The sequence below is a fragment of the Diuraphis noxia genome, unplaced genomic scaffold (assembly GCF_037042655.1).
Source record: "Diuraphis noxia isolate RWA-SAM2 unplaced genomic scaffold, SU_Dnox_SAM2 contig0001, whole genome shotgun sequence".
In the NCBI taxonomy this organism is placed as follows: domain Eukaryota; kingdom Metazoa; phylum Arthropoda; class Insecta; order Hemiptera; family Aphididae; genus Diuraphis; species Diuraphis noxia.
Window position 1 is genome coordinate 66,972,034 of NW_028301711.1, and position 15,389 is coordinate 66,987,422.

At 32.3% G+C, this 15,389-nt stretch overlaps 1 protein-coding gene and 1 pseudogene across 1 annotated transcript; one reads left to right on the forward strand and one right to left on the reverse strand.

The window, feature by feature from the left end:
* Window positions 1-2,818: 2,818 nt before the first annotated feature.
* Window positions 2,819-6,267, forward strand: LOC149061385 (52 kDa repressor of the inhibitor of the protein kinase-like; annotated as a pseudogene).
* An 8,635-nt stretch (window positions 6,268-14,902) lies between these two features.
* Window positions 14,903-15,325, reverse strand: LOC149061386 (death-associated inhibitor of apoptosis 1-like). Its single transcript, XM_089216114.1, has one exon. It carries the CDS (start codon window positions 15,323-15,325, stop codon window positions 14,903-14,905), a length of 423 nt encoding a protein of 140 aa, XP_089072240.1.
* Window positions 15,326-15,389: the final 64 nt, after the last annotated feature.

Sequence of the window (15,389 nt, forward strand, 5' to 3'; positions counted from 1 at the left end):
AGATTACAATGTTCGACAGTTGTATGGTAAAAATAAATAAAAATAAATTGATAGTCTGTTATTAAACATTCAAGTATTATATTTGATTACCTTAAAAATACCATAACTTTGATTTTAGCCATTGTGTGATGTATGAAGGTAGTAGATATATGACTAAACAAAAATACAAATATATAGGTACCAGCTATCTAAGAGCAGTACTCACATTACTCTCAGTAATACATTTGTATGCTCACTCTCACTTCCAGTACAATAACTATAATATTAATTCAATTCGTTTCTATGACTTTTTTAATATAACGATTTGTAGATTATGTATTATTCGGGACGTTTTTTACTATTTTACTAATTATTACATTAATTTCGTTATGCTATGATTGCTATTGGTCGTTGAACAATGTTTCAGTTGATCTTGAAAGAAATTTTGTTCTAGCATGTTGGACGTAGCAAAATAATATTGTTTAATTCTGTAATTACAGAGATAAATTATTTTAGCCACGTTCTTATTTTGGTACATAATTAAGCAGTAGCAGTTAAAATAAAACTATTTTTGTGGGTCTAGAGGGGCAGTTTCTCCCCAGAAATCGAGAGGAAAAACTTATCAATTTAGATGGGTCAGAAAATCGTGATAAATTTTTGCCACCCACAATATTATGGCCAAGTGCCGCTTATGAAGAATGTGGTGATAATAATTTAATTAAGTAAATTTATTATATATAAAAAAACGGCTGAAACTGATTAACTTATTTCCTTACTAGTTACCTAGGTACTTGAAATGTATTCTTTATGGTTGTTATAGTTATTTTATAAATTATAGATCTACTACAATTTTATCAGAGAACTGTAATAGGTAGGAATTCGTCTTAAAAATTCACATTCATTTTAGATGGAGTGATTAAGGCACATTTATACTTGTACGGGCCGGGAACGACACAATAATAGGCCGTGACGCCCGGTCACCAAATACTTCGCGCGGCGCACTCACACACCGACCGACCGTGTGTATGTGTGTATATTGTGTGTAGCAACTCAAAGGAAGTGGACGGGGTCGCCGAGCAAGACCAGAGAGTGCTAGTGTGTGGTGGGTGTGTAGGTGTGTATATTTGTGGTGTGTATACTTAAAATAAAAATAAAAGGTAACATGGTTTTTGGTAACTAAGTTGCTGTAATATACAAATAATTCAAATAATAACACAATATAATATAAAAATCACAGCAACCTTCTAATGATAGGTATACAAAATATAATACTAATAAATCAAAGCCCTTATGGCTGACTAGTAAAAATACAATAATTTGGCCCTTCTGGCCTAAACAGGTAAAATATATATATATATAAATAGGGTGCTGCTATACGAGCCCCTATAACCAATAGGTATGAAAAATTATATATAATCGGCCGCTATGGCTCAACAAGCAGTGATACTATATGGCCCTTTTGGCCCAACAATTTAATAATAATGTAATAGTATGTAAAAAATAATCAATAAATAGCAATAATAGTAAAAACTCACAATTTGGTGGAGCGCAGTCTGGCCAGCTGGTCCTAGCTATACAAGAAAAAATCACACACACACAACAGGAACTAGGAACAGTTAAAAATAAATATAATAAAAATAAGTGGCGATTAGCGCCTTATACAATATTATAATATAATCTTGCGCCCGCACAAAATATAATATAAACCGGCGATTTGCACCGAACAATATAATAAAAGCTATTGCTATTCGCGCCGACAAAACAATATGATACGAGTAGGTATTATAATATAACAATATTATTATAATATACGTGGCGATTCGCGCGCACAATATTAATATATTTTTTTTGACGACGATTAGCGTACGTAATAAAATAATACAGGATCTTCCTCGTAGGCACTACGGAACGGACTGATTGACTGGGCGGCCGTGTTAAGTAATGATAATCGCGCAGCCGGTGCGGTGGCGGCGATTATCTACATATTATATAATACAATTCACAATCACATAATTAATACAAAAATAACAAAGATTATATGACTGTTTGTGTGTGTGTGTGTGTCGGTCGGCGGCGAGATATTCATGTACGCTTTACATAGGTACCAAATTATATTATATCTTGGCGTCGACAATACTGATAGGGGAAAATATATTTTAGGGCAAGGGATGCTGTAGCATGCCAACACCCCAGCCAGTCCGCGCCTGTACTACACTAACTACACTATTGTTCCTACATCGCCTGTAAGAATCAGCCTTTATAATCGAACTTGTTTTTGTTACCTTGTGAACTTAACACTATATTTAGGATACAAAAACACCAACTAATACATAAACTGACCATCTCTTTTTCTGAAAATCAAGGCGTGTTCTATCCAGGGGCGTATACAAGGGGGGGAGGCTATATGGGCGATCGCCCCCCGTGGGCATTGTTGAATGTGTTTCATGTATAGGTGCTTACATATTTTATTATAATATTATATTACAAAAATTAAAAATACAGTGCATATTTTTTTTTTCATATTTTTTTTTTTTTTGGAAATGGATAATAGTTATCAAAAACCTGTTATCAATTAATAAAACATCTATAACCAATTATGGCTGTAGATAAGACTGATAAGAGTCAAAAGATTAGAGATATATTGGCTGTAATCACAGATATATACAATAATTATTATTGTTGTTGTATCTGTGGCAGTGTGGAGCTATTATAATAAATTGTGATCGTCTACAACTTACAAGATTATGTTATTTTTTTTTTTTTAATACTATAATCAAATTTATTTTAGTTCACGTACGACAGACGACAGTACCACACTGTAGCAGGTTAGTTTATTACTATGGATTCTATGAAGCGGAAACAGCCTTCTCTCTTAAATTATTTTCCAAACAAAAAAATATCGTCAACAGAGGTAAGTGATTCAAATGAGCCAGTAAATGTTTCCCAAACAGCAATACCACGAGCAAACAAAATCAACAAAATAATATAACATCAGATTTAGTTTTCGATAATGATATTGGTAATTTTATTGGTAAAAAACTTGACGACCACACAAAATGTAGACTGTTGGAAAACCCTTAGAAACCACTGAAAAACTTTGAGTATCCATTCTCCATTCACAAAAAAAAAAAAGGAAAAGAGGAAAAACGTTTTTTTAAGAAATAATCATTTTGACCAATATCCGTGGCTAATATATTCTGTATCAAAATCTGGCTGTTTCTGCAAATATTGTACACTTTTTTTAACTCACAATAAAGGCGGAAAACAAAATACTGAAGAATTGAAAAAACTTGTAACATTACCACTCAGTCAATATTCAAAATTACTTGGTAAGGATGGATATTTAGAAAAACATAATCAAAATCATTACCATCAGGATACAATTTTAAAATCAAGTGACTTTTTAAAATCTTACAACTCACCTAATAAGCAGGTTAATAATATTCTAAACAGTGAACGTTTAAGACAAGTTCAAGAAAACAGAAACCGGTTAAAACCTATAATAGAAACTATAATTTTTTTGGGACGCCAAAATATACCTTTCAGAGGGCACCGTGACTCAGGACAAATAATATTTCATGATAATGAAGACTCTAAAAATTTAACTGATCCAACTTATTCTATTGTGAAGAATGAAGGTAATTTTCGCGAACTTTTGAAATACCGTGTTATGTCTGGTGATACAAAATTGAAAAATGACTTGCTTAATTTTAATTCAAAAGCTAGTTATATTTCTCCAATCATCCAAGAAGATCTGATTAAATGTTGTAAGGAAGAAATACTGTCGTTTATATTAGATGAAGTAAATACAAATCAATTTTACAGTATTATCTTTGATGAAACAACCGATGTGTCTCATATATCACAAATGAGTTTAACTTTAAGGTACATTGATAAGAAAAATAACATTTATGAACGTTTCGTTGGTTTTATCAATTGCCATGATACATTTAATAAAAACCAGACTGCTATTCCAAATAATGATTTGTCAGATACATTGATTGATGACCATTTATCTAAAGAACCGAAGCTAACAGGTGAATACATTATTTATTTAATTGTATTATTTTAATTAAAAATCTAATTTACCTTGATTTTTTCAAAAAATGTACTTGGAAATATAGTAGTATCAGAGTTAAAAGAAATGTCACTTAACCTTAAAAACTATATAGGAATTGGCACGGATGGTTGTTCTGTAATGACATCAGCGTTAAGAGGAGCTGTGCAAGAAGTCCAGAAAAGCTGTCCAAATGCTATATACAGCCCTTGCACTAATCATGCTCTAAACTTATCAATTTCTAAATCTTCGAAAGTCCAAATCGTTAGAAATACTATGGGAATTCTCCAAGAAACCATTTCATTTTTTCATTTATCTTCCAAAAGGAATTTCATCTTGAAAAATAACCTTAAAAGTACCAAAAGTTCATTAACAAGTTAACAAGATTAACAAGGCATCATTAACCAGTTTGTGTGTTACACGTTGGGTAGAACGTCACACTAGTATAATCGACTTTGAAACCAACATGTCAGAAATTATAGAAAGTCTAACACATATATCTCAATGGACAGATCAAGTATCATCATCTAAAGCTAACTCATTACTCCTGAGTTTGTGCAATTGTGAATTTATTATAACATTGTATATATTATCAAATATCCTCAGTATTACACTACCAGCCAGTAATATGTTACAAGGAGTTAATTTAGATGTAAGTGCTGCTTACAGCTGTATTACCAGTATAGTACAAAATTTAGAAGATAAAAGATTAAATGCTGAAGAATATTTTAGTGAAATATTTCTTGAAGCTAAACCTAAAATGATTGACTTAAACATTGAAGTCAAGTTACCAAGATAAACAAAAATTCAAAATAAAAGGGCCAATACTCCTGCAAATACACCAAAGGAATATTACCGGAGAGTTGTGTGCATTTCCCTAATTGACAATATTTTAGAAGACTTGAGATCAAGATTCCTAAATAAAAAAACAACAGCTATTTTTCAGTTGATTGAATTTATTCCAGCTAACATAATCAACAAGTCTTCACTAATTGTCAAAAAAATGATTGATACAGTAATTGAACATTTTATATTTTTGGATATAAACATTAACATTTTAAAAGGAGAAGTTGATTTATGGAAATCAAATTGGATTTCCAGGAAAAATAAAGGTAAATACTAATTTATTAAATACAGATTAGCATATTGATTGGTAAAAATCACATATTTTTCATTTAAAATTATTTTAAGGTCTTAAAATACCAGAAGATTGTAATGAATTTTTATATATACTGAGAATTCAGTTTTTTATTCATTAGCAAAATAATTTTATTGATTTATAATAACATACATAGATTAAATAGTTACACATTGAGGTAAGTATACAATACATAGATCATGATAATATTATACAAAACAGTTATACAGGATTATTATTTAGCGAGTTTATATAATGTTAAGATATCGGCTTTGATATTAATTATACTCACAAACATGTAGAGATATAAATTTTTAATTACTTACAATTATTCGGGATATAATGTTAAATACGTTCAGGTGACGTTAACAGACGTAATCACGAGTGTAAAATGAGACGAATTCGCGTAATATTTTACGTAAACACGAAAAGGTATAGGTATATATATATTACGGTGGCGATATTATATAGTATCATATTACGGGTGATACCGCAGCGGCAAAAAACACGTATATATAGTTATATTGCAACAGACATGATAACGGCGGCGATTACGGCGCGGATAATAATAACGGCGCGGCGGAAAACACACTCTGGCACGTGGCTAGTCGGCCGACTGCTTCTAGCCGTCCAATAGCCGTCGGTTAAGAGGCCGATTGGAGACCGAGAGCTGCAGTAGCCAGGTACTAGACACGGTCAGAGCGTGTCGGGAAGGTGTCTTTTCCAGCGTATCGGTCGCTCCTATATAAGTAGCCGGGTATCCCGGGGGCATGTAGAAATACACGGTTACAATATATCTCTATACGGGTTTCGCACTCTCTCTCGATCCGCGCGCTCTATTGGCATTTATGTTATGTTATTTTTGTGATCGATATTATATTATTGCTGTATTATTCCGTTAGGCGTCGCGTCGTCAGTATATTCGTTACAAGATGTATTAGAATCTATTGATGAATGTCATCCAGTCATGTTTCCTACAATTAGACAGGTTTTAGTAGTATTAGCAACATTACCAGTAAGTATCGCATCAGCAGAACGCAGCTTCTCTACTTTAAGGAGGTATGCATGTATATTTTGCTTTTCTTTAAGTTAGAAGAAAATAATTTTGGTAAAAAGCAGGGCTTAGAACTTATGTGGTTTAAAATATACTAAATATGCATGCATTTATGCACTCTAAAGAGCACAAAATATATACATATAGTATGAGCAAAATCAGTTTAGATTTTTTTACTACTAGTTATTATTTATGACATAACTTAACTATAGTTAAAAATGCTATCATATTTATTTAATTTCCGCTATTTAGTATTACTTTACTTAGATAGTCTGATTTAGACATTTAATTGATTTATTTATTTAATTCTGTGATTATTTTTATAAATTTGTCCTCCTTTTTTGCTTTGAAACTGTCATCCAAAAATTCTAAATGACTATTCCATGGCCATTTATGATACTTTTTAGCTTGTCCTGTTTCTCCTTGTACGCATTTCTTGTATCTCAAATAAGAATCTCTTAAATTCTTCCATTTATTTTTTGCGGAGTCGACTATAAAATAAATAAGGTTCTACATAAATTAAGATTAATATAAATAATAACATTATAATAGTCGAACAATATTCCGTAAATATGTTTTAGAAACATTTGAAGGTTTAAATGTTTACCATTATAAATCACTAGCGCAGAGGACTTGTAGCTCTAAAATGTCACAAAATATGCATTTAAATATACAAAATATCCATTAAAAATATGCACTTGAATATAAAAAATATGCATTTTAAAGTGAATATTTTTGAATAAAATATAAGAATTTTTCTGTTGGTATTCAATATTTTGATGAATAAATTTAATTTTCAACTTTATTTAACTACTTAAAATTAATTATTTGAATAATTAATTTTTTGAGTTGAAAAATATTATCTTATCTGTCTATAAATAAAATTAATTACCCGATAAATTGCGGCATCTGATCGGAAATATCGTCGATAATATCAACGTTATTTTGGTTATGTGAATAAATAAATAAAAACATCGACGAAAAAATATTGGTAAAATCGTTAAACTATAAATTATTTAAAATATGCATCTAAAAGTATAAAATGGAAGAAATTTGCCATAAAAACGCAAAAATGCAAAAAAAATAAGTGCACATACTTTCTTACTTGCTCGATAAGCATTTCAGTTTCTTCAGCCATAATATAACAACTTAAAATAACAGAATGTAACAACAGATCGACAGCTGCCCGCGCGGAATTTTGTAATTTTGTACAGCGGTATCGCCTGTCGTCGCGATCTGAATTGTCCCGCCGCGATAGACCGCCTCCTGTGTGACGGGGATAATGTGATATTACGTAATACAACTTTACCGTCTTACCGCCGCGGGAAATTATCGCTGACCGCCGCGACAGACCGCGTTCTGTGTGCCCGAGCCTTTATTTACGTCCAAATTGAACATCGCACACAATGAGCTCGCGCGCCGATTTCCTTTGAGCATGACCAAGATACCGACAGTCAGTGGCCCGTGCTCAGCATGGATCACGATCACATTTGCGCGGTTTGAATTTGCTCACTTTACCGTCCACATACAAATTCATCGTAAACAATTTAATGTGAGCATATATGCTCACTATGAACAAATACTATAGATAAGAATACGTGACAGTCAGTGTTATAATACTTGCGACATATCCCCCCAAAATCGTGGTGGTTGCCTATATGAAAACTCCTTGGGCGTAGTCAACCTATGATAAAGAAAAACTGTTATATTTTAATTTTTAGTCTGATGGTACCAACCATGAACATATAATACAAATTAATATTTAATATTATCTGTTGTAGTATTTCTACTGGAAACTTAATGTTGAAGAAAAATTATTAGGTAATTATAAAAAAAAAAAATATAATAAACATAATAAGTTTGCTATAAATTAATAATAGTTTTTTAACTTAAAAGGAAAATTATATAAATAGAAATATTATTATTTACATATGTACTATTTTTTTTTATTTTTTGTTTTTAACATCTTTGTAATAATTATTTTCTTTTTTAATGAAAGAGTTAATAGTGACATTTAAAATTTTATCGACTAACAAATATTGACATTCTAAACATATGTCCAGTGTCTTAAACAAAAATTTATTTATTAAATTGATCATTCTCAATTTTATATTTACCCTACTACTTGAAATTAATTTGTAAATATTATTGTTAAAAAGGCAGATAACTTTTTGGACATAAACTAGTGTTGGTTGAAGTGGATACAACAATTTAGCACCTTCATACTGTTTCATTGAAATATGAATATATGCTCTGGAATATATCACTTCTGGTTCTTTGGTTGCAAGCTTTTGAAGACATTCATTGTGATTCAATTTTGAAACACTCCACCCAGCAACATATGCTACAGCATTTTCTTCGTGGATATTTTGTGTGATGAATGTTTTGTTCATATCACTAAGAATATCATCGTCTTCAGGGTTCCATTTTGGAGAAATTTTCAAGTGTTGTAACTTAAGGTGAAGTTTTGGTTTATGTTTAAGTAATTCATCACATTTAGTTAAAAACGTATTGCTATCTATTTCACAGTTTGCTTCTTTTGATGGATCTAATAACTGATTTGCCATACAAATGCGTACTGCTGAGAAGAATTTTGTAGAGTCAGGAGTTGTATTATTTCCTCCCTTAGCTCGAACTACTGAAAACTAACTTTCAATACAATCTTGGGTTAAATTGCGACTAAGAAGAAACTCAAAATCAAAATTCAATTTCAAATCTTCAAATAAATATCTCAAACATGATATGTTTGCAATCCAACCTGTGATACATGGTGGTTGCTTACCCGTTCTATTTTGTACATGTATTTTTGTCAATACTTCGCAAGCTTCATTCAAAAGTTGCCAATGACTAGAGTTTTCAGTTAATGGTTTTCTGTATATCTTTGATTCTTTGAAAGAAATAGAGTTAAATGTATCAAATAAGTTATCCATAAGTTGAATAAAGTTTGCAGTATTAATGGCTTTAGAAGGTAGCATATTATGGGCAATTAATGTCATCATCCCTGAACTAACTGAGTGACTTAAAATTTGAGAGGCCAGACATACTCGCATGGGTGAAAATGGTGGCAATTGTATATGGATATCCTTAATTTTAGGAGCAAGTCTTGGAGATTTGTTTTTGTCTAAATTGTAAAATTGTACAATATCATCCCAGGAGTAACACTTGTTTTCATAAATCAAATTATATTTTTTTTAATTGTTTCGAACTGATTTTAGTAGGTGTGGTGTGTCATACATAAAATAAATTTTATCTTCATTATGAGTTATAAAAGGAAATTCGCTTGTCACATTCAAGATTTTACGAAGTTGTTGATTATTAGTACCTTGATCACAAACCACAATTTTAGGAATCAATCCAATGGATTTTAGTTTAAATATAGCATTCATTAGCACTGATTTTAGTTGCATTCCTGAAGTAGCTCCACATGAAAAGTAATATCCAATGACTTGCTTCCAAGAAGATTTAATGCCTTTTATCATAAATACTAGTGCTTGATTACATTTTTTAGTCATTTTTAAATCAATTTCTGGACCATAGTCTTCAAACCCATATAGTGTGTCGTTCTGTGAGTTGTATGACACTAATTGTTTTAACGACATTTCATCAAAAACAATTGAGATGACTTTTTCGGATTTTGGCTGAGACTCAAATTTCTTTTCTAATATTTGTAGAATATTGTTGTTAATACCACAAGAAACATCTAACATCTGCAACCATCTTCTCAAACTTCTAACTGAAGGTAAACATAAATATTTGCTCATGAAATTGTAGGCTTTTGGTGAATTATAATATAAGGCCAAAGCAAAACATTTTTCATTATCTTTATATCGTCATCCTAGTTTTTTAAATCTATTTAATCTTATTTGTATTTTAAATAAAATATTATTCTGGATAGAAGAATATGCGAGTTCGTAACTTCTCAGTTTTTTCAATTTATCTTTGTGTAATATTCTGGAAGTAGATAAGTTTTTACTCTAATTCAAGATTAGGAACAGTCCCATTTTTTTTTTCAATTGTATTTAAGTACATATTGTTTAAAAGAAAGAACTTGCTTAGATTGGTTCTTAACTCTATAGTATATAAATTGTACTTAGGAAAATAAAAATATATAGAATGTGTATAAATTATGTTTGGAAATATATCATTAAATACATTGAATTTAATATCAATTGTTTATTTTATATAATTTTGAATACTTAAATATTTTGCTTGGTTTTAAGAACACTAAATATAAGGTTATTGTGGTTTGAATTTTAAATTTAAATGTACCTAGGTACATCTAAATATAAAATATTATTTATAAAATGATGGGTTATGTATATATTTCTATATTAGTTATAGTGTTGTAATTATGTGAAAATATAAAAAAGAAATGTACCTACAAAACATGTAATAACAAGCAATATGTTAGTATTTAAAATACTTAACCATGGAGACATATATTTTGTATAATATGCTATAATGCTATATTTTTTAAATATTATATATAAATAACTACTTTACCTCTTAGTATCTGTCCAAATAATATAGTCTTCTCTTTTAAAGTGTTCTGAGCAAATTCTATAATTTTTTTGGATTTTTTGTAATCCAAATGTATGGAACCCATTAATTACAGTTTGGTTCTTACATCGATTAATCCATAATTTACAGCTATATAGTCAACATTTTTAAAAATACATGTTTAAATAAATTTAGGGGATCTAGTTTTGTTCAACTTTGAACTTAAAATGTCTACAAAATAAAACTGTGCTTAAATATTTTTCAGATTTTTTGGTTTAAGGTATGAATTATTGATTTCATATTTAATACCATCTATTATAGTTACCCACTTTTAACCTTCTGTACAATAGAATAACATCCACATACCCTCTTTTTTAAATATTATATTTTAACACTTCTATCTTAGAAATAGGTAGAATTGATTTGTAAATTTTTTTTTACTACAATACTTACAATTTTTCATTTGCTGGAAATTTATGGAACGTTAATTCGGGATTTTTTTTACTGCTTTTATTGCAGTTCCAGTATGAACAAGTTACGTGAGAAGGCATATTATATAAGGAAATACACAAATAAACATAAAGTCATGAAATATAATTGTATAAAGAACAAGAAGCATATATTTGGCATTTAAACAAATCATTGTTATCATTGTTCAAAAATATCTTATATTATAAAAACATAATACAGACACATAAATATAGTATTTATTAATAACTTTAACAACTTCGGTATTGGTCGATAATCTATTTTTAGTTTTTATACATGTTTAAATCATAAAAAAAAATTAGGTACCAACTTAATGTCTTTTCTCTATGGTCTATACTCTATAGTATTTGATTCAACGCCGTAAAATGTTTTAGATAGGCAACCTATACGTTTTTTGGGGGGACAAAATGTGTCGCGATTTCTTATCGAGCTGTCCCGTATTCTTATCTATAGTATTTGCTATGAATACGCTCAGGTGTGGACGCGCCTTAATAAGTCTTATTTCTTGGTTATTTTCCATTTTATTTAACTCTTTCATGCACAGGTTTTTGTATGTTTTTCAGATCTTAGTTGCACGTGTATTTAATTTTTTTTTTTTTAAATTTTTTTTTTTTATATATATGTTTAAAAATATGTTTAAAACAATTATCAAAAAAAAAAAAAAATTTAGTTATGAAACTCAGGAGTTACAATATGTGGGATTACGTATATCCCACCGTACATACTGAGCTCTTATTTACTCACACACTGTGCCTGTTCGTATAATGAATTTAAGGATTCGATCATTTTTTTTCTTTGTCTACATTGAATCATTGGTCTATACATTCCTACTATTAACTATGATAAAATCAAATAATATAGAATACGGGTTTATACACATTGATTGAACACCTTACCTAGTAAAATAAATTAAAAATAATAAATAAAAAAAAAAAATTATTATTACTCTTTTATATATATTTGAATAAAAAAAATCAAATCCTTTCATATTATACATAAATATATAACTAAATCATATTAAAATTAAAAAAAATATGTATCAATACATTAAAACTTATTTCAAATCATAGTTCCAAGACTTTTTATCAGATTTATCGTAAATAATAATAAATTAAAATTGTATTTCGCGGCGTCGAAACGTGTAGTGTGTACTGACGCGACTAACACTTATTGCACGGTGGGACGCTAATGGACGCTCATTATTGCACAAATATTGGGCCATATATTTAGAATAGCTAATCAAAACCAATATTAAATTAAACCATATTATATTTAGAACTAAATGAAAAAAAAATCATACAAATCGGTCGATTCGATAAGGAGAAAATTAAACATTAAGTTTTAAAAATAAATTTATAAATATAATAATTTGATAAAATTAATTAACTGATATTTAATAATCGTAGACTTCTAGAAATGTACACGAATGAGCCATATATAATGGAAAACATATTAAATATCTTAAATAAAACCAACAAACTACTAAAAATAGAAAAAATAAATATTTTATAGGTGGTATACTATTTGTCCCACCGTGCCGGAAAGGTTATTTTTTTGGTGGGACTGTGTATATCCCACCGTGCCGGAAAGAGTTAAGTGAAATATTAATTTTATAACTTAATATTTAACGTAAAATATTTGGCACAACGCACAACACGGAAAATCACGTAATGAGTAATACGGAAGTATATATTTTGATTATTCGTTATTGTATATAAAATTCGTTATCGTTGTATATGTGGTGATACCGCGGTCTTATCACCACTTGCTCACCTAACCCTTTTATATGTTCTTTTTGTATTCGTTATTTATTCTTTTATATTGTATTCTTATTGGGTATTATTATGTATACGACTTGTTTGTAAATATATTTATGTTCCTTTCCAAAGTGACCTCGAGCCCCCTCGAGCGCCAACAACGCGAACGACGCTGTCGTCCGACCGGCCATCGCTCTCTTCACTCACGACAACCGCAGGGAGTATCTCCTCGACCGACCGAGCTCGCAACGAACAGCTCTCGTCCCGGGTCTATCACCATGATTAACCCGAATGATCACGCGCGTATTGAACGCGAGTAGTATGAAATGGCCGGTTCTGGGTCCCCCCCACTTCACCCCCCCGCCCGCCCGACCATCACTGAGCGCTAGCTCTTCCACCCTCCCCCCGCCTATGCTGCGCTAGTCTGCGCTACCCCCTCCACCCACCCCCCACCTATGCTGCGCTAGCCTGCGCTAGTCTGCGCTACAACTTGCGCTAGCACCTCCACCCACCCCCCCGCCTGTACCGCCCCGCCTACGTCATAGACGTCTGGCCACCGGACAACCCCCTCCCCCACACCTACCGCTGGACCACCTACGTCATAGACGTCTGGCCACCGGGCTACCCCCTCCCCCACACCTACCGACTGTACCACCTACGTCATAGACGACTGGCCACCGAGCCACCCCCTCCCCCACCTCCAGCCTGCGTCGCCCACGTCATAGACACCGGACACCGCGCTACCCCCTCCCCCACCTCCTGCCTGTACTGCCCACGTCACGGACGCCTGGACACCGGCCCACGCCATCCCCCACACCTCCCGCCCGCACCGCGTGGCCCGGCGGCCCGCGATACCGCGGGCCCGCACCGTGCCGACCCCCGCTTCACCCGCACCCGAGCCTCGACGCCGCCGTGACATTTCACCACCGCCGGTGGCGCCATCTATCCGCCGATTCTGTAACGCGGTTTTTCGTCTAATATCGTGAGATATCTTAAAATTACCGTGCTTAAATGCCGCGCCATCCCCCACACCTCCCGCCCGCACCGCGCGGCCCGGCGGCCCGCGATACCGCGAGCCCGCACCGTGCCGACCCCCGCTTCACCCGCACCCGAGCCTCGACGCCGCCGTGACATTTCACCACCGCCGGTGGCGCTATCTATCCGCCGATTCTGTAACGCGGTTTTTCGACGCATACATACACAAAAACATATACATATATTCATTAAAACACATACTAACGCAAAAAGCTATACATACATGTGTGAAAACATATACATTATGTATATAATGTACCAAAACATATACACACATAGTCAAAAACCTATACATACATGTGTAAAAACATATACATTATGTACATAATGTGTGAAAACATATACATATATAGTCAAAAACCTATACATTCATGTGTAAAAACATATACATTATGTATATAAGGTGCGTAAACATATACATACATAGTCAAAAACCTATACATACATGTGTAAAACATATACATTATGTACATAATGTGTGAAAACATATACATATATAGTCAAAAACCTATACATTCATGTGTAAAAACATATACATTATGTATATAAGGTGCGTAAACATATACATACATAGTCAAAAACCTATACATCCACAGTCAAAAAATATACATTACGTACATAATGTACAAAAACATATACATACATAGTCAAAAACCTATACATACACGTGTAAAAACATATACATTATGTACATAATGTGCGTAAACATATACATACATAGTCAAAAACCTATACATACATGTGTAAAAACATATACATATATAGTTAGCGGGATGTCAAGTCAGATATTAACGCGATTAAATTATTAAACATAGTTTTATTCAATGAAAATGTATATACAGATATTATACAGATATATACAGTGTAATAATGAACATTTATTTAGCTGCATGTTAGCCGACGACGTCATACGATTCCGATTTACATATACGGTCTTGACTATTATCATAACGATTGTCACGATTGATATTGTTAAATTCATTTTTAACGTTTTCGATAAATTGTGCGCCTTTATGTAACAGTACAAATACGCATTCGGGATTATGCACGGCGTGTTGCTGCCACACTTCGTCATTTTCCTCCCATTTTCCCAACAATAAGCCGCAGTAATGACATTGTACCAAGTCGCCGGTACCGGTATAAGTGAATCCGCATTCGGCCAGCGAATATTTATCTTGACGCGACCGCGTTGGATGCGAACCGAATGTTTTCAGTCTCGATAAAAACGTTGTATACTCGGGATACTCGGGATTCGAGTTCTCGCGCACCAAACGCACTAGTGATCGGCAATCGGCCGAACGTTTTAATAAATTCATTTTAATACTTTGTAGGAAAATAATAAACCGCTGATAATTCGTTTTAGCTGTCTGATCACGTATA

Coding starts and splice junctions, on each gene's coding strand:
- LOC149061386 (XM_089216114.1), bottom strand. CDS start 15,325: ATGAATTTATTAAAACGTTCGGCCGATTGCCGATCACTAGTGCGTTTG.